The sequence below is a fragment of the Dermacentor variabilis genome, chromosome 1, assembly GCF_050947875.1.
Source record: "Dermacentor variabilis isolate Ectoservices chromosome 1, ASM5094787v1, whole genome shotgun sequence".
Lineage (NCBI taxonomy): Eukaryota > Metazoa > Arthropoda > Arachnida > Ixodida > Ixodidae > Dermacentor > Dermacentor variabilis.
This window is the reverse complement of record NC_134568.1, coordinates 288,434,288-288,461,907: the sequence shown is the minus strand read 5'-3', so window position 1 is coordinate 288,461,907 and position 27,620 is coordinate 288,434,288. Positions and strand designations below refer to the sequence as shown.

Here is a 27,620-nt window from a genome sequence, read left to right as displayed (position 1 = left end):
TATAGTGATAGACGCCTGCTGCCGCGAATGCAATGAGGCGGAAAGGAGGCAGCGAGAGCAACAGGCATGACATGTGCGTCGTTTTCGAGACTGATCCTCGGTCGTGATACAAAGCTGCGTCGTCCTGGTTTTCTACCAGCTCATTCGTGGCCGTAGGAAATTCGCCGCGCGCTTGAAGACGCTGCATGGTGCTATCTATTACAGGTCAGATTGGAGGGTGCTGCAAGGAGATTGCAGGAAGCCCTTATGTTGCGTGACGTCTGTCGATGAGGACGAATTACGAACAGAACGTTGTCTCCAACCAAAAGTCATTGATAATGCCCAACATTTTCAAGCCAAGCTCAGCTCGATGTTTATAGAATTTCCGGCAGTTTTGGAGTTCGATCCAGCAAGACAGTCAATTCGGTACAGATATTTAGCTTCCACTCAGAAGAAATCGCGTGTCTGTCGTTCATTTCTTTCCCTTTCTTTCCCCTTTCTTTCCGTGCTTGCCATTTCTATTTTTCTATCCCTTCATTCCTGAAGAGTATGCAGGCGTTGTGCCACTTGCGGAGGCAGTTGCCAGCCTACTTCGTCCCCTCTTTTCGTTTCTGTCATTTGCATATATGCTTTCAAACATAAAATAATAATCATAATAATAATCATAATAATAAGAAGAATAAGAATAAGAATAATAAGAATAATTGCCCGAGTTAGAAGTCTTACGTCAGCTAGCATAGAGGTGAGCATTGCTTTGGAGATATGGAGCGCTATAACGTCTCCAATGTATTCCTCGCACTCTCCTCAGTCGGCATCGCATCTGCAGCTATCGCCGTCATGAAGACCAGAGGTTTCTACTCCATGCCACGTTAGATCACCTGTATTTGGTATCTTTCTCGGCGACAAAAGTATTTGGACCGTGGCCACATGATTCACAAGCACACAAAGTGATACGTGCATTGCTGCGATTCCTGAAGTCGATAGACCTCAGTGAGCGTCTGTAACTTTGGTCTGCACCTCCGAACAAAGCGACATTATCATTGCTTTCCCTGCCCTTATTTCTCTTTTCTCCACTTCGACCTTACATAGGATAGCAAATCGGCCGTGCGCCTAGTTGACCTCCTTGGCTTTCATTCTCTCTATCTCTCTCTCTACAGGGCTTGCTGCTGTTTCACTTATATGGAGCTTAACGTCCCAAAGCAACAGTGGGACTATGAAAGACGGCGTAATGGAGGGCTGCGGATTTGTTTTGACTAAGTGAGGTTTCTTCAACGTACACCGAAAGCTTGGTACTCGAGCGTTATTGTTTTCAGTCACCATCGAAATACGACCACCGCGGCTGGGATCCGAACCCGCGATCTTGTGCTCAGCAGCAGAAAGCCATGGCCGCTAGGCCATCAAGTCCGGTCAATGTTTTGCTCATCTCACCCACAAATGAATTCCACGTCGGGGAACTCTCTCTCTCTCTCTCTCTCTCTCTCTCTCTCTCTCTCTCTCTCTCTCTCTCTCTCTCTCTCTCTCTCTCTCTCTCTCTCTCTCACACACACACACACACAAACACATGCACACGCACGCACGCACGCACGCACACACACACGCACAGAAAAAAATGAAGAAAAATAAGTAGAGCGAGGTATACTAACCCTACTAAAGAGGCCTTACCCCTCATTATAACATTCGTGTGTTACGTTTCTGCATTTGAGCCTGAAGTCTAGAGCACGAAGAAACAAAAACAAGAGAGCAGTCATGCATTCGTATTATTTTTACTGGGTTGAACGCTTGTGTTCGTGTTGTTTGTATACTTTGTACCGTATTCGTTCATTTTCCGCTCAACATGGCCGTTGCATAGCAGGCCTCTTTCACGTGGATCCACAGTTGTCCACAAGATGTTGGTCTTTTCATCACTTATCACACGGATGCTGGCCAAGTTCTGATATCCAAGTCTGAAACGACATAGCGGTTGCCGTCGACCCCTCATGGTGTCCTAGGTGACGCCGCCAACACGCTTTTCGTTATAAACCACTGCACCGGTCAGCGTTGCAATTTGCCAGCGGCGCTCGTGTTACAGAACCGTGCCTGAGCAATAACTAACCGGCATTTCGGAGTGTACTATAACGTTGCAGTCGCAACAAAAGCATCTGTATGAGCGGGGCAGTAAGAAGATGCAGTTTGTGCGCTTCGTATTGGCTCTGCGTAAATCACTCGTCGCAGGGAGGACAAGCCAGTGCCACGCAAGCGTTTGCTTCCGCGGCCAGTGCCGACTGAGGCGCAATCTTCCGCCAGGGAGGCTGGCGCCGAACGCCGCATCCCCCATCCAAGCCCCCCTCTCTCTAACCTCCTCTCGCATCATTACACGCACGGCTCTTTCACAATGACTTTCCGACCGCATGCCTACGCGCGCGCGCGCGCGCGAGCGGGTGGCTTCGCATGCAAGGCCGATATTTTTGGCTCGCTGACGTTCGGAGTCTCTTCTTTTCGTGTCCCCCGCTTTCTTTCTTTGGAATCAGAAGAATCACTGTGCCAGTGCGGCGGCGGCGGCAGTCGAGTCTGTTGTGAGCCGGCGTCGAGGTATTTCTGCTGGACTTGGCGGCCGCCCGCGCCAGTTCTCTCACTCTCGTTGTGGTGAACGAGAGCGCGGGCGACTAAATCGACCGCGGCTTTCTGTCACGAAAAGGTTGCTTCCAATGGTAAACACGTGTATAAGAGCGAGGAGAAAGTAGTGGATCGGGAGCCAACGAGAAGTAGACGAAAAAGAACAAGTCGGTACTTCGGTTTGTTAGCGTTGTCGCCCTGGCCGATTGTCTCTTCCACTGCATGTCACCAAACGGCGTTGAACTTCATGGAAAGCCTTCTCGGCGTCTCCTGCGTGACAGTGACTCTCCGGTTTTGTCGCTGCGTGAGAGTCCTCTACCTCCTTTTAGATCTTTTCTTTTGTTTAATCGTTTTCTCTCTTTATTTCTCTCGCTGTCGCACTTTTTGTTTTGAGCATTTACAAGGGCATTGCATTGCATTTCCTTTACTTCGAGTTCCCACTTTCTTTCTTTCTTTCTTTCTTTCTTTCTTTCTTTCTTTCTTTCTTCTTTCCTTTCTTTCCTTCTTTCTTTCTTTCTTTCGTTCTTTCTTTCTTTCTTTCTTTTTTTTCATCGTAAATGCCACCGATGCTCGTATGCTATCGGTCTGCTGTCCACAGAAAACCCCCACGCGAAAGCGGGAATAAGGGCAGCGCCTCAGTGTTCTCGTTATTTTCCCCTGGTGATGTCACTTGCAAAATAGTGTTTAGCCTACGCAGACTCTGCGTCATTTGTTGGCATTTAGCAGCAGACTTCCTGGGCTGACGAAACCAGGGCTTGTTTCGCAAAGAGACCGGCCAGAAGTGACACTGTGGCCAGTGGCGCGTCCGCCGTGGCGCTCGTCCCTTTGCCACCCCTTCTCGCCGCCGGCTGCCTGGGTTTTGCTCGGAATACACAAGCGTGATGAATTATTTAAAGCGTCTTGCGAGTCGCCTGTTTACTTTTCTTGCTTTAGAGGAGCGGGTGATTGTCGGCTTCCGGTTCTAGCATGAGTGCTCTGCACTAAGGCGATCAATCAACGTGCCCTCCTAGGACATTCCGAAACGCAGATGTCCAATTGCGTTCCCCTATAAGCAGAACGCACTTAAAGAAAAGAGAAACGCTTTGCTGTCCAGGGAATCTCCTGTCGGGACGTGATAACTTCCGACTCAATTATGCTGTTATCAATACCGAAGTATGCCCTCACGGCCCCTTCCACTTGAATAGTGCCGAAAGATAGCAGTTTAATAATAGAATAACGAGGTGTCATTGCAGCGTTGGACGTTGAGAGCAGCAGAGTGCCAGGACACGGTGGCGACTGAAAATGGAGGAAATAACCGCCACCGATTGCTCCCGCATTCAGCACCGGCGAACATTTGGCACTAGGTTGAGCGGAACGGTCTTTTCACGCGCCAGCGACAGATAAGGAAGCTGCTTCCTTCGAATACTTGTGATGGGAATCCACAGCAAGACCGTGATCCGGCCGAGTGCGCTTTTTCAGCGGTTAAGAAACTCACATTGCGGGTTCTGGAAGGTGGACTTGAGAAACGAGCGGTTTACAGATACAAACATCATGCGATGCTGATTAGTTTTTTTTCCCGTTGTCAGTGCTAACGATACATCATTTGACGGTAAGGCGTCAAACACGTGTCACAGTTTATGCAAATACTTTCTAAGAATTACCTAGTGTGGGCAGATACAAGCAGCGCTCTTCGTATTAAAAAAAGAGAAGAAAAAAAGGAAAAAAAAGGGGGAGGGGAGAAGAAACAAACACAGGAGCACGTCACTCTCGCCGAATACGCTGCCTCTGCCCCGCTCGTTTCCCACAGGATCGAGAAATGTGCAACCACTGCATCGAGTGCAGCAGCTCTCCAGAGCTTCTCGTTAGCTTCTGTGCTGCGCTCAATGAGCCCAGTCAAATTCAGCTAGATGGCTCCTCTCTCAGGATGCACTATTCAGAATATTGCTTCCATTTCAAGAAGGATCAAAAAGTTCTAAATTATTGCAGGGTGACTAGAACATGTCGAATATGATAAATAGGAAATAGGCTCCCATCAATGCTCGAGATGCAACCGTAGATGATCTCAGAGAAATGTATCTTGTAAAATTTTGCGTTTAATTTTGTTCAGTACGTGTAATAAACATTTCACACAGACTTATTCGATACGGACTTATCCGGATCTATCCAATAAGGACCGATCCGTACTTCGGTGGTGCGTACCGTAAGCAGTACGGAACTATTCGCACTTACGATCCAATGGGCCAGTTTCGCATGCCGTGTGGCTTTAGCAGGCGCGGCCTAGAATGTTTACACGGCGTTCAGCTGAATATTGCAAATACTAAACACTTTCTATTTAATACTAAACAGCTGAGATCACCACGGTGGCCTGCGTGCAACGTATGGGAAGACATAGCCCGCCTAATCTGCGTTTGCAGGCTATTCACATTAGAAAGAACAGCCCTCATGTCCGTACTGAACATTCATCAGACTGTCAAGCCTTGAGCTACGACAGGTACTTAGCCCATGAAGTGATGCTTCGTACTCATCTCACGCAATGAAGGCGCTTTTAGCCTTCCTTAGAGACAGTGGTCTCGAGGAGATACTTTAGTTAGTTTGTATCTTGCGTATTGTGGTGTGTTCAGTGCGTGATATGTATATTTGACGTCCATTGTGCATATAATTTTATTTCATTCTTCATCATACCCATCTGAAGTAGCATGCTGAGCATGCCACCAGGCAAAACTCTCCAATATTCATTAAAGAGCTCTCTCTCTCTCTTTCGCTCTACACCTTTGATATGAAAGCCCGCGCGTATTTTCTCTAAGTTGCCCCATGCCTTGCTTCATCGGTAGTGGTGAACTCCAATAACAGTTCAAGCTTCGCTGGCACTCCGGACGTACTCATGAAGCAAATCAACACCCGCCGTGGTTGCTCAGTGGCTATGGTGTTGGGCTGCTGAGCACGATGTCGCGGGATCGAATCCCGGCCACGGCGGCCGCATTTCGAAGGGGGCGAAATGCAAGAACACTCGTGTACTTAGATTTAGGTGCACGTTAAAGAACCCCAGGTGGTCGAAATTTCCGGAGTCCTCCACTACGGCGTGCCGCCTCATAATCAGAAAGGGGTTTTGGCACGTAAAACCCCACAGTCTCATTTAATTTTTAAGCAAATCAACGTCTTTCTTAATTTTTTTTTCTTTCACGTGTGTGTGCGTGCAAGGGAGAGGAGGTACGAGCGGCAGGCCCGTGTACTTTTGGTCCATCTGCACTTTCCGTCACGGCCCAGGGTGCAACGAAAACTTCACGCAGCGAGCGCGAAAGAAAAACCCACGACTAAACGCACGGCGACTCTACGCGCGCACAGAAAAGTTTACGCGCGGGGCACGCGAGGGCCTTATCTGCGACACAACGGCCGGGGCGCACGGAGGGCTCGAGCTCGTCTTTGCGCCACTGGGTGAAGGGCAGTGGGCCCACCACCGCGCCGGTAGCCAACCTTGCGCGTTCCAGAAACAAATGCTCTCCAGACCGCGGCGGCGAGTAAAAATACGGAGTGAGGAAACCCGGGCGGTTGTTCGCCCTGGCACGCTCCGCCAGCTAGCGCCCGAGGCGCTTGCTCCCGTTTGCATTCGTCGCGCAATCTCGCTCGCGGTCGTTATATATACTATACGGGCGGTCTTGGTAGCCGGGTGTCCCCGCGTGTCACCTTATCCTCACGTACCCCCAGTGCGACCAGCGCCGATAGACTATCATCGCCGCGGCCGCCGGCTACATGCGCCACGGAAATTCGCAGAACGCCTGAGCTGCGACCGACTTTCCTGCGCCGAGCAACGTAACAGCGCCCGTGTGACGGCATCGCTCTAGGCTTTCTTCGGTCGGCGTCGCAGTGTATAGTTGCGAGCGTAGCGCCGCGCAGGATCCTTTTCAGTGCGGCCATAAGCGTCGAGGCAGCTGTGCCACTGTACAGAGCGTCACCGTGTCACCGCATTTGTGCCATCGCTCACGGTCGTCACAAAGAGTGACGCACCGACAAGGAGCGCCACGCGATCATTATGCTGAAACTAAAAGGCACCATTGACGTGACGCCAAGCGACGGTTCGTAACTGATGGTGGCACGGAAATCCTGCTTGTCCGAGTAACGCGTCCGGATGCACATATGGGGCACACAGGAGCGCATATTAACGCGTATATGGTTGACTGTGCACTCATTTACTCATGCAAGGAAAGTGTACACGTGTTATGAACGAGCGAAATGCGCGGCGCGCGGCGCCGCCTTGAAGCGCGCACCATCATTTGCGAACACGTAACGCACAGCGGATATGAGTGGCGCGAGCGCTCTTGCGTTTATCATTAGGCAACCTAACCCCGGCCTCGGCGCTAACTGCGTGACCTCTGTTGGCTGCTGTTGGGTACAAGTAAACAGAAAGCGACTACGCGGTGTCGACGCCCACCTCAGAATGCTTATGAAGTGTAATATCAGCGCCGAGACCAAGTGCAAGCGCCGAGAGAGATAATCGAATTGCGAACTTCCGCGTCTCCCTTGCCTTCGAGCGACCCCAGAAAACGGAGCCGCGAAACCTTACCATCTGCATGCGAGCGTACGTAATGGACTGAATGCGCTCTGGAATTAATTGCGCCTTCCTGTTTGCGGCACCTGCAGTCGCCTTTGGCACTCAGGTGCCGTTCGCATCGGACACAACTTCCGCCTCAACGAGAACGGCGCGCCGGCCCTGGAACCCGCGATCGGGGGTCCGAGTCCGGCCGCCACGGCCGCCGCAGCCGCGTCCACCGACCGCCAGCGTCCTTGAGAGGAATGCGAACAGACCCGCTGGGCAAACGGGAGCCCCGCGAGACACGTGCTAGCGGCGGTGCCCAAACACGCCAGGCCTTTGTGGCGAGGAGCGAAACGCGGGAAGAGATAGCAGCGGGGGAAAAGGACATTCCTCCTGGCACGGCGGATTCCACAGCCGGCCGGGCCGGCGGCCGGCTCGCCTATCGGGCCGCTCGGGGGCCGCTTGTCTCTTCCCCGAAACCTAATCTAGCAGGCCTGAAACGTGATTTCGATGCTGACCAATAAAAAAAATGTGGCCTCCGTGGCTGCATGACGAAGATTCATCTTCCCTTGCGGCCGGCCACTGCTCCTCTCTCTCCGCTCGCGGTGGTTTCTCCGGCCGCCGACCGCTTTGACGGCGCGGCTGCTGGGCTCGTCTCGCGGTCGCGGCGCGATCGAGGCGTGCCCCTTTCCGGCCGACACACGACAAAGATCGCTTGACGGGCGCGATTTGTAAACGTGGCATCCTGTCGGACTTCTCAACAGCGGACTGCGTCAATCGGTCATAATGAAGTGTAACATTTTAACGACTCGGCTTCCCGCGCCACGCAACAATACGCTCGCACTTTCGCGCGGCTTCGCTTCAACGCTCTGGTGGCTCCATTGTTTGCGCCTCGAATAGGGAAGAGCATTAACGCCACCCTTGACACGCACGACACAGGCGGCGGATAACCCTCTGCCCTCGTGACAGCGCCATGTCCGTTATGAAAAGAAGCTACGTGGCAGATATCAAAAAGAGAAGGCGAGAGGAAAGGCTGAAAAATGGTCAAGCACGCGTGCGGCCGAGCGCTGGTGGCGGCCACCGTGAACCACCTATATACGTGCCACGCCAATAGTATACCGGCCCAGACATGCCCATTTCTTGGCGTCCGCGCTGTCACGGACAAGGAAACGGTGCATACACTTCTGGCCGGCGCTTGTGGCTGACGCCCCAAACCGACATGCTCTGTATGAATGCGATTGGATTGGATTGGAATGCGTATCCGTTAGACGAGTGATGGCGGCAGCGCTCACAAGACCAATGCGGATGAGAAAATGGCGGCTGTAGGAAATGCACTGTCTTAACAACCATGACGCAATATTGAGGTTCGCCATGTATCATCACAAGCGCAAAAAAGAAAGAAAGAAAGGAACGTTGCGTGCACTACACAATAATGGCGCAATTGACTGCGTGATTTTCGATGTCTTCGGGCAGAGGTTTGCACTATAATTGACAAATGCGCAAGCAAATTTTTTTGCTTTTTTATCTCTTTTCAACATCTTTTTTTTTTTTACTTTTTAGGAGATTACGCGTTCATCGCACGTTCTTGGGTCTTCGTGGGATGCAACACAAAGGGAGACTCTGACATGACAATCAGCCCCATACGACCCTGTCATCTCTGGCTAAAATAATCCATAGTGTTCGGATTCATAGCAGTCGGGACGCTGGAGTATTTCCACTCTTCATAGACTCCGAATTTGTCTTTTTTTTTTCGCAATGTTGAAGAATATCGTTGAAGAACATTATATAACAAACATATTGAATTATTATTGCCGACGATGAAGAAAGTCTCGCTTTCATGTTCCGTATCGAATGAGTGGACTAAAATGAGCATCAAATAAAACGGTCTCACTCTTTGATCTGGCTATAGCATCGCTTAGTCACTTGCTATCTGTTATCAAACTGTTTGCGGCCACAACATCCAGAGGAAATCATGCCTCATAATTGACAGTACTTAAAACAAAAGGGAAGCCGACTCATTGAGCGATTGTCATGGGATATGAGAGCGCGAGTAACTCTAGCGATTAGATAAGTACTCTCAACATCCGGGATGCCCTTATATATCGACGCTTACGCGGTGTTGGTTTAGCATGCGTCAGCCATGCTGTTGGTGCCATTTCTTGTTTTCTTTTTCCTGTTATTTCACAGTGTGGGGCGTGTTCTCTTCGCAATCTTAGCAGAGGCGGTAGAGAAAGTCTGCCGTTCTCGGCTAAAATGCGTGTTCCCCACGTTGCCACAGGTGAAAGTTGTTCGCAAAGCAGTGACACGCAACGAATCGAATTGAACGAATAACTAAGGCGGTATATGCTGCACAGCAAAAGATAGCGGGTTCGACTCCCACGCCGACTTTCGATGCGAGAGAAGAGCAAAAGTAGCGTTGAACCCCTCCACTATGTATCCACGGCGTCTCTCACAATCAAGCCAAAGTTATGCCGCCATACCAAAGTGAAGCCTATTTGGCGAAAGGAAAACGAAAGAGAAATGAATCGACTCTCTGGTTCGCGTTTAGAATAACAAGGGCTTGCTGTTTTCAATTATTAGGAACTGGGGAATTCGAGAGGAACGACCATTTTTGTTGGGTGATATTCACGGCTGTAGCGGACATCAGGATTCCCAGTATATTCTCCAATAATATCGCAACCGATTTTAGTTAATTCAAGCACGACAAACGGTTCGCATGTAGGACGGTGGATACTCGAAGCGATGGGCCAACAAGAGCAGCCCAGTGCCAGCGTTTCGACCGTTTGTCTGACCAACTTGAATTGCGCAATTACGTTATGGGCACAAAAATATTAAATAAAATCTGAATTACTAACATTTTTGGAAGTAATGATGTTTTATTTTTGGCGCTTATCGCGCAAATTTTTATTTTCGGCACTTCTAGGAATATTCGCCAGGAAAAAATAATCATCTCTCGATTCTTCCGATTTTATTTACGGGAGACCAATCGTAGGAAACCCCGCACAATATTTTCGCAGGAAAGCCCGTTTGAGCAATTTCTCGCACTTGAAACGCATCAAGTAGATGTCTGCTATATTTTCCGTTTATAAACGCCGCCTGACGATGACGGGACACTCGCCCAGCGTCCCGTGTCAGGAAAGCCGCGCTGTCGGCCGTCTTCGTCAAGGCTTAGCCGAGCCAACAGCAGCGGGACGAGCGCTCAGAGTTAACCACCTCGCCGCGCATTCTTTCAGCGACCTCTGTCGTCCAGCGATCGATTTCGGCGCATTCAGTCTGGCTCGCCAAGAGTCACTGGCTTAGCACTAGCCGCGCGAGACAGAGGCAGCAGGAGAAATAATCTGCGCGGTCATTTCGTGCCACGGTGTGCATATTTGTTTTCTCTTCATTTTCTCTCCACCGCCGCAACAGCAGTGACGCCTGCATATCTATCTATATATATATATATATATATATATATATATATATATATATATATATATATATATATATATATATGTGTGTGTGTGTGTGTGTGTGTGTGTGTGTATGTGTGTATGTGTGTGTATGTATGTGTGTATATATATATGTGTGTGTGTGTAAGTAGATGCGGCCGCTACATTGTGGCAACCACGCTGTCGCGTGTGACGTCGCGCGGTGTAATGAAGATCGGATGTTCGCCTCGCTGGCGTCCTTGCGTCTCCCACTGGGTAGGTGGCGGCGTCTCTGGCTTCTGCTTTGCTCGAACGAACACAGGGCGAACCAAGGCAATCACACTCGCGTCAGCCGTCCTTGCTTTTAGAATCTCGGCTAGACTGTGGCAGTGCAGTGCCTATGCCGCACAATATACGGGACTGGGGATAAAGAAGAAAGAATAAATAAGAAACTCGGCCTGCGAGACAACTCCTCGATCGCAGCAAGGCGACATGGTAGGCGTATGGAGTGGTTTCTTTCCGTTGCGCGGCTTTAGTGGCCCATTTATGGCGGAGAACGCGACAGCCGCTTTCTTCTCTCTCTCTCTTTGCTTTTTTTATGGTTGAGAGACCAGCTTCTCATTCCTTTCCTGCGCTACGACTGCTTCTTTTATGCAACCCTTCCGTTGTACGCGAGGTCCGCATTAGCGAAAGATGTAAGCCACGAATGCGATAATAAACTTATCCTATAAAGCAACTTGGCCACACTGGCGGCGTTATCTAACTTCTCGCCTAGAAACCCATGCCAATTCTTCGACATTGTTTTGTGTTCGCTTGAGGACTGATACATGCCTCCTATGCTTCACCAAGGCCACTATCGGCTGTTCTGCGTTGGCGTTTTAAGATGAAGTTCAGGGAGCACAGAGTTCCTCTGATGCAATGCATGAGACGCAGCATGTGAAATATGGGTCTTTCAAATTCAGTCTCTTGTTCATGTTTCAACGCTAAGGCGACGATCCTCTGTGAGCATTACGCAGAGGGTAATAAAGTCAGACATTCTATAATGTGTTGATTCGGAAAAAGAACAATAAAAAAGAGACGGATTTTCTTTTATTTATTCCCCCCAGTGCCCTTTCCTTAAACTTCTGGGACTACGCGTTTCAGTCCAGCAGTTGCTGATAAGCTTGAACTGTTCATTCACTTAAAGCAGTGCAGTTGCATGGCAGAGACAATCATTCGCTTAAGCTCAGGATACCTACAGTCAATCGATAACTGATGTTAGTTATTGCTGACATGATGCGATTGCTACGTCCTTCCCTGGTGTCAAGCGATACGGGTCGTTGCAACCTTTAGCGCTCAAGGTCGCCGCTCATTGAAGCACATCCGAAAACCTTGACTGATAGTAAGACGGAAACAGGAAGGAAGCTTTGTAGCTCGCCTAAGCCCCTCGCGTCGACTCTGTGCCCCGGCTCCGGTATTCAGCGCAGAGCTTTCGCTCTATAGAGCGCCACGTATATTGCAGTTAGTGTTCACATTTGGTGAGCCCCAGTCGGCATCTGATGTATAAATTTAAAAAGAAAAGTGGACCAAACTGCGTCGTCGTCGTTGTTGTTGTTGTTGTTGTTGTTGTTCGGAAATATTTCGCTATAATTATCACTTGCCGGTGCCCTGTTTCGTATTAGCAGAATATTTTCCAGCGTTTTGAGCGCGGAAGTAGCTAAATCGGACTTTAGTGATGCCCAACGGTTAGCATTAATTTACTCCAAAAATATTTTTGCTACAAAGAAGACGAAGTCTCAGGATGACAAGGCACTGAACGTACAACCTACAAGAAACACTGCGTTTCTGCTGTATACGATTATTTTTTTAAAGGACTACAGAACGCTCCATGAACACGCGTCCGTGCGTGTCTGTGCGGGAAGGGGGCTCGCGAACGCCTCGTTGAGCGAGGCTGCCATTGACGACAGTGTGCCTCCGTGTGCGCATAGCATTGCACGTCTTCCATTACACGCTCGCATAATAATGAAGAAATACGCTGAATACAACGACGTTATCGCTCCTCTAAAGATGAAAGGGAAAGGGGGGGGGGTCTGTAAACCACGGATTTTTCGAACGCTACAGAGAAAGTTTACGAACCGAGGGCGTTCTTGCATTTTGCTGTGTGCTTGTTGGTCGGCTAACAGCTCGATTCGGCTGCTGTCTAACAGCATTTGCTTTTGTTGTTAGGGCAGAAAAAAGAGGCAGCACACAACAAATCCAAGCCAAGCGCAAACAGCGCTCTCTAAGCGGCACGCTTCGCAGATCTCGCACAGTGGCAGTTTTCACGGCGGGCTTCTCCCCAACGGCGGCCTCTTTCGCGCCTTTATGCTGGCAGCTCTAAAATTTACGCCCAATGCGACATTACCAGGGTGACTGCGGAGGTTTTTGAAAGAAGCCTTTGGAGACACAATTACTGCGCGTAACTCAGGCGGCGTGTTTACGTATTGTACATAAATAGCCATGTCGGTGATGACCCCCTTTTGTTGTGGTAACGACCATCTCAGCGCCGCCTTATTTGTAGAGTGGCGGCCGTGAAAGGAAGGCACTGGTTCGGGCAGACGTTCCAACATGAATAGCACGCAGTAAAACTGCTCGCATGCTTTATTGCCCGTGCAAGAGTAGGTACAACATGCAAGCTATCATCGGTCGTTTCAACCGCATCTCTCCCTCTATGTGCGTGCGTGCGTGTTCTTCTGTTGGCGCAGAAATGACCGATATTGTGTTTCTTTTTTTTTTCCCCTCCGTGTATCCTCTTGTTGGGCTGTTTCTTGGTAAATGAACGACTTCATAAAGTTAGGTAAATATGGCGGGGGCTGTTAGCAACGTAAAAGTGCTATTTATTTCTTGCCTTCAATTTGTCCCTGTGCACGCGCGTAGGCGACTTATATGTGGGCGTCCACAATAACGTACAGTGTGTGCTGCCTACCGCAGCACACTGACGTCATAGTTTTTGTATATCTGCCCGGGACGCTCATTGCTGGGAAGGTTCTGACTAATGTACTTTTCTTGCGCACTCTTTTAAAGCTTCTCCCTCTTCAGCGTATGCTGAACGCTGGCCGATGAACGTTTGAAACGTGTGTGTGTCCAGCATCAACCAAGGCGAGATTTAAAAAAAACAAGAAACAAACAAACAAAAAACAAGCCCCTTATGAATACCGCGCTTCAGTGATCTCTAACAGTTTCGCCGCGCTAAAGCTCGATTTAAAAGAAAGCACATAGGCCACTTACAGATAGCGTCGGCCATCCAGCTGCCACTGCGGAACGCGGTCTCTGTGTGCACCGTCAGCTGCGCGGTCAGATCAGGTTGCTCGATTAAGATCTGGAGTCTCCCCGCTTGCGCGCTCACTTGTGGGGGACATCTGCGAGCGTACCGCTTCCCACCATCTGGCTGCTATACATCGACGCGTTAGTCACTGCTCCTACTTTGCCTCGTAATCAGAGGCCGACGCCGTTGACGTTGGAGACTGCTTTAAGCCAGGCCGCCGTATACGCCGCCCTTACGTTCGTGACTCACAGCGTGAGAGCTCAAGATCACGTTAAGGAGTACATTTACAGCAACGTTTAGGCGACGGGCTCAGCGTCTAATACATTGGCGCAGTATCGCTGTCACGAACGCCGAAAGCTTAGAATAAGAGTTCTTGTAGCGGAACGTTGGGTGACACGACGGTTATATGTTCACGCTTCGGAGGCTACAACAAAGCAATTTTTTCCCTGTCTAGCCACTGGCCCTTACCCATTTTATATCCCTTGTTGTTACAGGGATTTGAGACATGCAGGTTCATCATCTCTGTGTCAGAAGTGTTTCAATACGGACAAGTTCTCAATACGGACGCCGGCAGCACCTCTGTATCTAGGGAGAGGCGTGCTTAGGAGAGAAGGAACGATGCTGCTGCTGCTGCTGCTGCTGATGATGATGATGATAATAATAATAATAATAATAATAATAATAATAATAATAATAATAATAATAATAATAATAATAATAATAATAATAATGATGATGATGATGATGATGATGATGATGATGATGATGATGATGATGATGATGATGATGATAGTTTCTAGATGCATCTCCTTTAGAACGGGGCAACGACAAATAATCACCTAGCCGGCTTGAGCTAATCAGGTATTATATACATTCACAGTATTCTAGCATTACACCTATCACCCCTTGATCTTTTCTCTGTTCATTAAAGCATGTCTCCATATTGTACAGTCACCTATGCCTATAGCGACTCCGGTTCCATCAATCTATTATCTGCTTCTTTTTTCCTACAAATTTTCCAAGGGTCGCTTGCGTATCTCGACTTCTGGCCAGTTAATACTCACATCCGCCCTGAATCACAGCGCTTTTGGGAGGACACGCTCTCTAAGGGCCTTCCTGGGTGGATATCTTGGCATTCAAAGAGCCTCCATGCACCGCCTGGTGTCGGTGTCTCCGCAGACTTCAGAATACGGTATTCTCTACTCACCCCCCGCCTTCCTATTCTACTCGAGCGGTGAGTACGTGAATAGTCCCGATCGCATCCATCTTTTTCTCGCCGCCGGGAATCGACCGGATTGGACCTTCGTCCCCTCAAAGCGGGGAGCTAACGCAACTTATGTGCCTGGTCATCTTGGTTTGGTTCACGAAGCGTTTCCGCGACGACCGTCCAGAGCAGCGCCTTTGTGGGCCGCGCAGCTTGTCTTCTCCTTGCGTGTCTTTGTGTCGCCGCTGTCGACGCATTTCTTCGGCAGCCCCCCCCCCCCCCACCCCCACCCCCTTTTTTTTTTTGTCGTGTGCTGCAACATTCCCGGCAGCTCTGGCGACACGCACCGGGAGTGACTAGCTGTGCGCCACTGTGTGCCTAAGTGGTGCTCGCGGCCACGCGCGCTGATTGACACGTTGGAACCGCGCCAGTCGAATTCGCCGGCTTTGGTCTCCGCGGGCGAGAGGGCCCAGCGGCCGCGTTGTCCGGCGTAGTATTCGTGCCATGACATTTTGTTCAAAGGGCAGACCCGAATATCCATGGACTCGAAGTTCGCTCCCGGCGAGAGAAAGGCTGACACCCGTGGGCGTACCGACCCACCCGTGCACTACACGGCATGCAGGGACGCCCACACAGCCGCCTCCCAAGACATCTCCCAAGACGTGCGCGTATACTCCATGGCGCATCTGCGCTGGTAGCTGCTTGCAACCACTCAAATCACGAGAACGTTTCATGTTGATACGACTTATGGAAGCTGTCTGTGCGGCTAGTTAAATTAAATATGAGCACTGTTAAAGCTTTCCTAATACATGACTAGACTTTCTGTGCGCATATGTTTGTACGCAATTCCTCTACAAAGAAATACTTCCTGACCCTTTAGCGCGGCCGATTTTTGCGATGCGAACGAGACGTACAAGAGATTTCGACAACGACGGCTTTTTCGTTCGCGAACGACCGTCTGTCAAACATTAAAATGTGCATATCATGAAACTCGCATAAAATCACTTAGGCCGTGCCATTGGTTTGTGAACACGCTGTTTTTTTTTTCTAATATGTAACGGACGTCTACAGTGGAATCTAGTCACGAGCACAGGTTATTTACATGATGTTAGACATTCTATGCCATCTTCCTCCAACCGGACTTAGTCAAACAACTATACTAAGGCTTAGAAAGAGAACCAGTAGTACGTCGATGACAAGTGGTACCCGCATCATTATCCCCTAGCCAGTTCATTAGCCGTCACTATGCGTTACGTGCCGTATGCAGGTTCACAAAGGTTGCCTTGAAAAGAACAGGCAAGGTAATTTTGTGACTCGCGGTCACGTTAACTAAGAGTCGCCCCCAAGACGCTTTAATGCAGATCTTAGGCTAAGCCTGCATGTCCATTTTTAAATGTGCATGATTCACACTTTGTGAAGACATACCGTAACATGGCAAATCTAATCATAACTTTCCAAATATCCTTCGTTCCCTTAGGGCTGGACGCCAAATTAAGTGAGCATTAGCGATAATGGAGCGCTAAAAACACTTTAATCCCACTTCAAGATAGGTTACCTTAGTTTTGACTAACTTTATGTACAATAGCAGTGCCAGTAAAAACCACTATAGGGGAAGAGGGGGGGGGGGGGGGGGGGGGGCTTTAACCCGAAGAAAACAGTTCCACGATTGGTCTACGGGACAGTTTCTCGCAATATATATATGCTATTGGCGAAAATAATAAAAATCTGTCTTTTGTGATGATGAGGTTCTTCTCCTTTAAGCGCCAACCGCACGGAACGTATTTTCGACGTGCGTTCGACATGGCGTCGGCCGGCGTCCGTTCTACAATGAGGGACAACCGTGCTTTAATCCCGAAACATACATGTTCTGCGCGGTCATCGGTTAAAGCGAGTGCACCGTGGCACGCACTTCCACCATGACAACAGCGTCATCATTACGCGCTGTAGGCTAGACGCGCCGACGTCAGGAAACGCCGCGTCGCGTCGAAACTACGCTCAATGTGGTTGCTGCTTTGTAATTTCTTCGACACGATATTCTCCTTATCTCTATATGCACCGTGCTGGTCATACCAACCGGGTATCGCCATGTAGGCACCTGTTCAAAGTGGCCTTAAGCAGCGCAAGCAACCGTGGGGCCGTTTCGGGGCGATCGCGGCGGGCGGCGCATATGCTCCGGCGGAGCGGGCGCGGCGCGGGCAATTCACCGCGCTGCCGTTGCACGGCGCCAGTGTGCGGCACAGCACTGGAAAGCGTGCAGCACGGCAAGCCCAGTGTCCTTGAGGGGAAGCCAAACAGTGCAAGATGGCGTTTTTTGACATTGCACTAAAAACCATTGCGACGCAGGCCAACGACGCCGAGGGTGGTATTCTGAAGGGCGCTGCCAGTATGAGTCTGACGCGACGAAGTCAGAGGTTTGAAGGCCTTCTGGGGGAATGTTCCATTCGCGTTGGGGGGGGGCCTCACCACAAAGCACGCCCCGTTCTAAGTTCTCAAGACGGACTTGGTCACCGCTACGTTCGAGCACTCTTCAACGATTTATGCTGGTGACTAGTGCAAACTGCTTTCCCTTGCGTTTCTCAATCATACTAAATGTAGCATTTGGTCAAAAAATGCGTGTTTTGTATGCAAAAGCGTCTAAAGTGTCGGACACCTGCACACTTGCAAGATTGCTTAAATTCCGTGTGATACTGGTGCTAAGAAAATTTGATGAAATTGAGCGCTGTAAGATGCATTCATATGCGTAACACGAGAAAGTTTAATGAGCTAGAGATTGTATAGGAACTTGAGAGCCAGGTTCCATATGTACAACCTACCTAGGTGTTCCTAGGTAGTTAGTCAATTAGTCAGAGACGGCAATTAGTCAACATACATCAATGGTATAGCGAACCATGCAAGCAGGATTCGCAACCTTTTGCAAGGTGAATCAAAACGCGGGAGAAAAGGCGGTGAAGAAGCTACGTACATGACTACTGTGTCACCAATGTCGGGGTGGTGGCGTTGGTGGGTTGTAGCAACAGGCGGGTTTAGCCTGGCGGTCAAGGCCGGCAATTGCTCTGCCCGAGCGTCTCTTACAATATCACTGCGGCGTTTCACCACATGTCCATCGAATCAGTATGTCTTAAGAATGCGATAAGGAGGCGTGAAATTTCCTTGCGGGCTATAACTGATCCTTAGGGGAACACAATGTGTTGCAGGCGCGCAAGTAGAAGAACCCTGTTCTTATTTTATTTTTCTCTTTTATTTGCTTTTTTTGTAGATTTTCCAGGAGAGCGTCCCTTTTATCTTATAATTTCTGGCACGACCACAGAAAGTGTTCAATGTCTCCTGTCTCGTCGCATGCCGTACAGTTCCGAGAACTGATATGCCCCATCTTAAATAACCATGCTGTTGTACTAACGGATCCTGCCTTTATTTGATGTCGAAGTGAGGCTTCCTCTCGACGAAATCTCTTGGTTATGCAGGGCATATGTGGTGGAAGCCAGAGCGATTTCGAATGTCAGATTTTTTAACTTGATTACTCTTTGGGGCCTTGACTTTGTAAGGCGACCATGGACGAGGGAGTATGAAAAAGAAGAGCCCCGCTTACGGTCGTCTTTATATATCGAGTGGTGGGAGGATGATGGAGCTCTGCGTATGCAAGAGCATCAGCTTTTGCGTTACCAGCAATACCAATGTGGGAAGGAATCCACTAAAACTTTACTGTGAAGCCTTTGTCGCCGAATTAGTGCACGAAGTCTAGTGATTTGCACGGGAACTTGATGGACGCTATACCATGATAGAGTTGTTGCAACGCGGCCTTTAAGCCCGTAAGGAAAACCACATTCTGTGGAGGCAAAATCTAGTTTGCGCACCGCGCGGCAGCTATTGCGACGCCTTCCACAACTGTCGACGAAGCTATACAGTCCAAACGGCCAGACCACGTATATCTCGGAGAGGGGATATAGAATGCAGCTACGTAACGGTCTTCGTTTACTTTGACAGAGCGATCTGTGTGTGCTTGTAGGGGATTCGGGTAAGCCGTGTTCAAAGTTCCAGAACTAGTGACTTTGCTTCTGCAGATGAAATGCAGCTCTTTGACTGCAATTGTGGTGCACTTAGGTTGCATGTAATACCTTCGAATGTCTTGAGCAGCGCAATCCTAAGACTCGAAGCGTGTTCAGTGCTGCATAAAATTGTGAGCGCGGCCTGTTACCTATACGCCTTAAGAGGGCTTTGGCGGGCGAAGACTCACTCAAACGTAGTAGCTAGGCCATGCTGGGGTTATGCCTACCTCCTGCGCCAACGACATTCCTAGGCAAGCGCCAGCTCGACGCGTTGGCATCTTCGGAATCCGACCACGGCCTGACGTGAAGGAGTTAACTCGCTGCGGTGTTTCGCGTTTGAAGTTTCCATAAAGAGTCATAATAGCTCGTTTTACTTTCTCCTCACCAACTTCCCCAAATAGGCATTGAATCATCAGTTAAATATAATATTCTCTCTATCTGTCCCGTTTGAGATCCGCGCCATCAGGCACACATCGACGCACTAGGACGGGAGCATTTTATTACGGTGCGGTTTTGTATTTTCAAGATTCAACCGATTCTTAAGCATGATTGATATAGATACAGATTTGGGGTGGATCTCCTTGAGGCGACCAACACGAACACTTCTGGTTTAAGCTTTCCTTTAGTGCTCACCGTAACCGAACCGGCATTTGTGCTTTGGAATATGTTAATTGTAAGATGACTACCAACAATAAAAAGTGGACCACTGTCTTAAGGTTCAAGCATATATATCAAGGACTGACATTTTTCAATATTCATTCATTCATTCATTCATTCATTCATTCTCGATGGAATTCATTGTCACCAGGGGTGGTACACCGTCAAAATGCAAATTTATTTTGAAATTCTATGTTTCCTCCCGTCCCCGCTCCCATTCTCAATTATGGCGCTGACGCTGCGTTCTTGTTTTTCTAGTTTAAAAATAAGATTAGTAATGTGTGTAGGCGGCTCAGCATATATTACAGCTGTGCTTTCTTGCAATGCTGCCACGTCTCATGTCGTTTATCTAGGATGCCTAGGAGAGAATACGAGATTTCTGCTGTTGATCAATCGTTACCTAATGAGAACCATTTCTGACAAAACTACGAACCGAGTAATGCGCGCAAGATGGAACATGTTATTTTCAACAAAGGACAAATGTTAAAAACATGTTTCCAGTTATCTTGCTTCGCAAATTTAAAATCAAATATAGAGTAAAACGTATTCTCACATTGAGGTGCTCCTGGAAATAAAGCTTAAACACAAAGAATAAAAAAAATCATTCCAGTGAGTCGTATTGATGACGTGCATGTTTGCCTGAGCAGGTCTAAATTCATATGAACATATATGTATGAGCAGAGAACGCATGCTACATAGGGGCTAACAGGCATATATACATGTGTTGTCCTAACCTGTGAACTGCACACACACAGCTTTTATACAACGAGGCAGTTTAGTGACCCGAATATAGCAGAACGAAGTTTGTGCGCATATCGTAGATTTTTGGGCACTTTCGATCAGTCCATTCGATCTTGACAGTAAAATTTGTAGAGGGGTGGTTAGTACCATTCCCGTCGCCTGTTTGCAAAGCGGCATCCTTCGCATTACATTTATTTAGTATGGTTTGTACCCTCGGCAAATAGGTACGAGGAGCGAGAGCGATATGTGATGTAATCTTGAGCCGAAAAATCGTATGCAGAACCGCTGAAAGAAACGGTTTGTGTGTGTTCATCTGCTATTGCACCCAAGTGTTCTACTGTGCCCCTTCTCACCAGAAATCATTCCATCTGACGCAGGACACTCCCCCTCCTGTGCGCTGATCCTCGCTTCATGGCTCTCTCTCACCGTTTCCACTCTCTTGAAGCCAGGTACGCGGAGTTTCTTTACCTTGCTTAGGCTGTTAAGTGCATTACTTACCATACCATTTGGCGAGATTCCGTACACGGCACACGCTCACAGAGTTCCAACCATCTGCGCCGTCTTACATGTCTGCGAGCATTTCTATAATCTTTCAACGCTCAAGGAATAACCAAGAAGGAGCAACATGCGTTACGTCGATTAAAGACGCCGTGATGCAGCGACAACCATGTTGGTAACTTGGCCGCGCTCGCTCATCGCACGTTTCCTTATCACACTGCGACAGCGTCGATAGCGCTCGCGTCCCGGGGAAGTGGGCGGCGGTGGGGGAACAAACAATTGTCCAACGTCTTTATTGGGCGCTTGTGTGCCCGGAATGACAAGCCTGCGCGCGAAAGGGAACAGAACGAGCGAGCCGCGAGAAATGCGCGGCCGGTTGTTCCGGCGGGAAAGCCGCCGGGACGTGGCGCATCATTATCTAAGACTGCGCAAGAACGGCGTCGGCGCACGCCGAGAGACCGGATTTATGTTCGCTTCTTTTATGCTCCTATTCTTCTGGTTGCGTGGCTGCGGCGGCAGCGGTTGCGAGCAACCCACCACCTCGTTTTCGGGCGAGCCTTGGACGCAGCCACGCACGTGCGCCGTCGAGCCATTCTGATGCAGCCAGCGCCGTCGACCGCTTCCGGATGCCGCGCTGAAGGGTGGAGTCGCGCGCGCATGCAGTGCTCGTCGTCTGGCGAGCAGACGGCGTGGGAGGCGAGCCGGTCTGTTACACTGGCGGCGGCCAGATGAGTCTCGCGGCTCTAATCGTGCCGACGCTCGCAGGCAGAGTAGAGGTGCGCGAGAAACCGGCTACATCGGGCGCAGGCTGCGCCACCGAGCAGCGTTAACAAAGACGAGCGGGATAGTTGGGTGCGCTGTTTCGGAATGCTTACTGGATTAAGCGCTGAGGCACGACGGACTAGGTATACGCAACAGGTCGGCGGGTGTACTCGGCGTTTCTCCAGACGATCGAGACAGAGTGACATGCAAAGCCAGATATTTTTTTTCGTTTGATCGCTGTCGCAGATAAATAAAGATGAGAATGCACCCGTTTTAAAATAACTGACCTTAATTTGGGTGGACAAGGAGACGGACAGTGAGGCAAGCAACTTGTGAAGGTTTTGTTCCGCTAGAAGCTCCCTGTTCTGTCCAGCATGCTGAAAGCGATGTCGTGCGATCGCTTACTTACGAGTTAACGGGTTGCCGTTGAAATAGGTGGAAATAAAAAAAAAAGAAAGAAAGAAAGTCGCAGTTACGGCCGAAAGGTGAAGCATCAATTGCGATAGCAAATTAGTAGACAAACATACAAAGTAAGGATAGTAATTTTATCGGTAGTATCAACTTGCAAACATTCGCTTGCTAACTAAATTGACAAGCATGGTGTCAGCACGCAGCACACATCACACTCGATGACCGTGGACACTCGCTGTCAAAACGCTGGTGTGAGGAAACGCGGCAACAGCAGCGAGCGAAGTTACCTTCGTGCTGTCTATCGCTTCAACGCGAAGTGAGCGCCGAGAACAAACACCAAAGCTACGAGCCGCCGACGCACCTAAATTCTATCCCCAACGCAGCTCGTTTCTAAAGATACGGCCGCGCGACCGCGCGCAGCCGCCACATGCGCATTTGCAGCCGCAGTAGAACGCCGCCCCCCTCCCCTCCCCTCGGCGCCTCGCGCGCCGCGGAAGACGGTGCGCTTCCTCTCCGCTTCCGTCCCTTTCGCGCGGGCGAGAATCAGCCGCGATCGTCGTCTACCCTCACAAGCTTTCGCTCGGACATGCGGCGTAGGGCGTGTGGCGACGGTGTTATCGCCCTTGGACTTTGTACAGAACCTCACGGCGACGGCGACGGCAGAAATGTGCCTGTGTGCTTAGAGTGTCCATATAATTGCTACCGCATAAAAAATGCCGCCGTCTCTCACTTGGTTATAAAGAGCAGGAGGGGCTCGAAGTGTGTCACGGAAATTGAAGCAATAGTTTAGGGAATAGTCTGGCTATTTGTTGCGCCTTGATAGCGAACGAACGGGCGCATGCTAAACGAGAACAGCTGAACGTACACCGCGCGCAAAGCAAGCACCTATACCGGTAGCGTGGAACAGCTGCTTTCGAACTGCAGCCGCCGCGTTAAGCAGCCAGGAATCTCTCACGTCAACACGCTCGCGTGCGCGCGCTTCTGCAACGACTCAGCGCTGACTGTTGAGCGTCCTTTTTCTCCTGCCTTGCTCCTCGCGACGCGAGAGCCGGCGAAAGATTTATATCGAGGGTCGCCCCGTGGAAAGGCTCTGCGGCGGCGTTACCTTGTCGCCTGTTGCCAGCGATTCTCCATTGTAATTAGGTGCCGCAGAACTGTGCGGCGCATCTTTAGCGTGGCGACATGCCTCGGAGCGTTATCCGCTGATAGTTCGGGTGTCCAGCGCTGGGGCGACGAATGCGCGGCGTAAGATAATGGGCTTGCATAAGGCGCCTCGTGAATATGTATGAAACGCGTCTCTGCCACTTTATTATGCGCGGGCGCAGGCACGCGGAGAAGCAAACACACTCGGCGGCACGGCGGAGCTACAGGCGAGATCGGCCAAATGAAAGCAGTCGCATAGCAAGTAGGCATTCGCTCTATGTAACAAAGCCCGAGGAAAAGGACTGTGCTTTCTTCGCTATATTTCTTATCATGAGTCTTTACGATAGGAAGAGCAAAGAAAGTTCTAATTATGACGGAGCTTAAAGAATACTGCCGTCTGATATCTATGGGCTAACCTGCGCTACTAAATTAATATTATATTTCTCGTTCTTCAGCGACACAAAGCGATATAGCAAGTGTGCTTTTTTTTTCTTCAGGGTGGAAAACCAGCACACCAACCAACAAACGAACAAAAAACACCAGATACAGCTTCGACAGTTCTGGGTGTGCGTGTTCAGGCTTCGCTAGCGCGAATGCACACTGTTACATCATCACATAAGAGAGTGTCACTGTCACCGCCCTTTAATTACGGGATATAATGAGCTTCGCAATCATATGGCTGACATCAGCATCCCCAAGATGGCGCACTGCCAACTAATGAACGTATTTAATTAAACCTTCCTTTTCCTCACTGAGGTCTCTATTCACTCTATTCACTTATTGTGTAGGAAGTTTCTGCCGCCAGCACAGGATAGCGTTCATTGAAGTTGTTCGTTTTGGTCACAAGTATCCACAAAAGCGAAGCGTGACAAAGCAGTTTATTTTGGACTTTCTATAGGACAGTGGCCTTCTTGTTCAGCGAAAAGTTGACAATACTGGGAGCAGACAGGACAAAAAAAAGAAAATCCCCGTAATATTATCTTGCGCGGAAAGCAACACCGACCGTGGAGACGACGTATACGAGTGGATTGCATTTGTCGAGCGGTCTTCGCCTGCTGCCCGAAGTGTCGTAAATCGAAGTAGCCGGAGTTGCCGCCTCCGCTTGAACTTGTCATTGACCTCGGCCAGGCCTATCGAGCCTCCACGTCGGAAGCCAAGTGTATTTCTATTTTAACCTTGATTATGGTGGCTTCCCCGAATAGAAGGATGTCTTTACTCTGCGCCGACTTCAGAGTAAGTTTATAACATGCCGCCAAAGTCGCCGCTTTTCAAGTCCGCTAATCTTAGAAGTAGTTGCGATCATAAAGATTCTTAGTTATTTGACGGATTTAACGACGTTTCATAGCTCGAAGGAGCTGGGCACGTGCGTGATCAATTCTTTAATTCCGCCTTCTCCCCGCACGAATGATCGTACGTTTATGGTGCAGGTTTGACGATAAAACTTTATTTTGAAAATAGTGAACGAATATAATGCTCCCGAGTACTTGTCGTCTGCAGTCGACTCCTTCTTGTATATGTGACTTTGTATCGACAGATTAGGTTTCTGTAGTTTATGAACCTTGCTACTCTGTGCTCTAATCAACGCCACCAATCAGAGAGAAAGAGAGGCTCTTTAATGAAAACTGTAGAGGCTTGCCTGGCAGCACGCCTAGCATGCCGATAATTGCGATACGATCGTAAATGAAGTGATACACGCACTACGTACACGTAACACACCCAAAACACACAACATAAAGCATCAATGTATCTCGTTGAGATCAGTGTCTCGCAGAAAATCAAAAGCGCCTTCATAACGCGGGCCACACAGGAGGCACTAGTCCGCGGTCTTAGCACATTTCGTATCTCCAAGTGCGATGTCTGACACGCAGAAAACAAATGCCGTAATATTCTGCGTTGCTGCCGAAAAAAAAGCACTAAAAGAAAAAAAGGAACAGCGGTAATTGTTGGTTGGATGTCAAATGCTTGGCGCAACCTCGCCACTCTTTATCCAAGGGGACGCACAAAATTCTCTTTCACAGCCTTCATTAGAAGGAAGAAAAAAGAAACGAACGATAGACGCAGTAATTCGCTTCTAGTTGATTCGTCGTCGATCGGTTCGCGCCTGTCTGGTGGTAGGCTGCTCCTTTCGTCCGTTGCCATCGTGGTTTGACGCAGCGGAGGTGGAATGGAAACCCGGCGAACCATCCCGGCTCTGTAGCAGGCCTCGCCTCTGGCTCGCGCAGCGATGCCTGGAATGCAGCGACGCGCTCCCAGCATTCGAGCCCACAGAGCAGCCATGGGACCGGCGGGCGAGTTTCGGTTCGCGCTTTGGGGCAGTCGGCGGCTCCTTCGGCGCCCCGTGCGGACACCTACTTGAAAAGGTCCCCGGGGAGCCGTGATTTGTGGCTGTCAGCACCCGCAAGTTTCTCTCTCCCCTCTGTGCCCTTTCCTGGCTTTGTTTTCCTTTTCTTTTTTTTTTCTTTTTCTCGCCCGACCGAACAGCTCAGTAGAACGCCGCTGGGGAGAGCGGGTTGCGGGGTTCCGCGCAATAAATATCGAGAGCAAGCTGTGGAGAGCGGAGGTTGGAGACGGGAAAAGTACTCTGGTGGGAACACTCATTTGGCCGATCCCAACGAAGGTGGCATCGTGCATTTCTTGTCGGGTCAATATTCTTTCACAAGGACGACATGGAAATGGATAGGACTGTGTGGGGCAAGATCTTTTAAAAGCTTGCCAATGAGCAACACTAAATAAGTTGACACCAGGGAACTATTATTTCGGAGCTATATCACCATTCATTTCTCATCTCTTCTGGCTTTTGCCAGGGAATCCGGGCTTTTACACCGGTTGAAGATATTGCTCCTCGCATCGCGCCTTCCACTTCAGACAGATTTTGCCCCTTTTTCCCATTTTCGTATTAGGCCAAAGTGCCATCCCATTAAATGAATCATTTATTGATGCGAAAGCGTCAAATGACCCATTGAGCGAAAAATCCAGCGGCGTCTGTAGCCGCGAAGCTTCCCATTGGCTGTGACGCCTTGCGCCTTGCGCGCTCGTGACGCTGGCTTGCGCTTGCTGGCTCGGGCCTCGACGGAGCAGAGCAGGCGAAAGGGTACGCCTGCTGTCGCGCTATTGCGTGAGGGAGAGGGCATCGCCGCGACGCCACGTCACCGTCGCTCTGTTATCCGCGCGTTCCTTGTCCGCGCAAGCTCTCGTCTGCGTTCGAGGTGTTCCTCGGTAAAGCCAAATCAAAACGCGTCAAGCATCTCAATGCGCTCGCTTGCCCCCGAGGAGTTCATAACTCGAAGGACCGCTCAACGGCGTTCAATTGGACATTCATTATTTCGCATTCACAACTCATAAGAAGTGCTTAGGAGTCCTCGGATTTTTTTTTTTTTTCAATCAAGTAGTCATCCATTCGGCGACGGAAAATGGCTTGGTTATTACTAAGGGGAAATGCTGCCTATAAGCTGCAGATACTACGTGACCGAACCCACGAGCCCCAGAACACGATGTCATGCCAGAAACCTTATGACGCTCTTGCTCAGTGACACCGTTAATGGCAGATGATCGACGGCGATGATAGCAGATGTCACCGACGCCAGCAAAATGTGTACGCCGAGGAACTAGGCTTGACCACAGAAACTTGACGAGAGCTATAAGTCTGTATAGCTGTAGCTTTTGCTGTCGTGACAATGCGTGTTTCACTATACTTTCGTTTCCTCTTGCCTTTAAGCTAGCTTTCTTTCTCCTTTACACTTCGCAAAGTGCAGTTTACAGCGGCAGATGTATAAAAGAACCGGGGGAGCGGGGGGGGGGGGGAGGTGATAGGCCTTGCGCAACGCAGCCCTGTACCCACTTTACTGCAGCCCGAATATACGGTGAAGACGCCCCTTGGGGTCATTCGCCAACACAACATTCCGTTAGCAAAGCACTCTCCGTCTTCATCTGTCACGGCGAGTGCAGACTGGTTTCCGCGCTGTGCAGCTATGGCATACAATGGACGACGATGCCGGTCGTCGTGCGAGGGAAGGCGCACTGCGTGTGACCTGAATGTCGCGTGGTAAGGCATCGCCCGGGACTTGGCACTGTGCTTTAAGAAACTACCCTTCGCAACACCTCCCGTTAAACTTTCCACGGTCGCTGCGAAAGAAGTTTGCACTCATGTTCAGGCGTTTCGGCCGCACATATACCCATCGTCAATCTTGGATCATGGTGGTTTCTTTTTCCTCGCAAAATTCGGAATAGTAGTCGCATAAATCACTGCCTGGCCACAGTGTATATACGCTTATTACGCACGAACGTGGTCTACAGGCTGCTCACGCATAACGTTTCAACAAAAGGAGCTGCGTGTAGACTTTGGCTGAATTTCCACTGCGCGCGCCTCGTTGCGTCATTACTCACCCAGAAA

At 49.6% G+C, this 27,620-nt stretch overlaps 1 protein-coding gene across 2 annotated transcripts in view; it reads left to right on the top strand.

Annotated features, from left to right (window-relative positions):
• cv-2 (crosveinless 2-secreting protein) overlaps positions 1-27,620 on the top strand; it is a 240,559-nt gene that overhangs the window by 52,529 nt on the left and 160,410 nt on the right. Inside the window, exon 2 of one of the 2 annotated variants that reach the window (XM_075677730.1) lies at positions 20,794-20,865. The exons of the other annotated variant lie outside the window; for it this stretch is intronic. Within the exon in view, the coding sequence (XP_075533845.1) occupies positions 20,794-20,865 (72 nt within the window). The remainder of the gene's footprint in view (positions 1-20,793; positions 20,866-27,620) is intronic. 2 annotated transcript variants of the gene reach the window in all.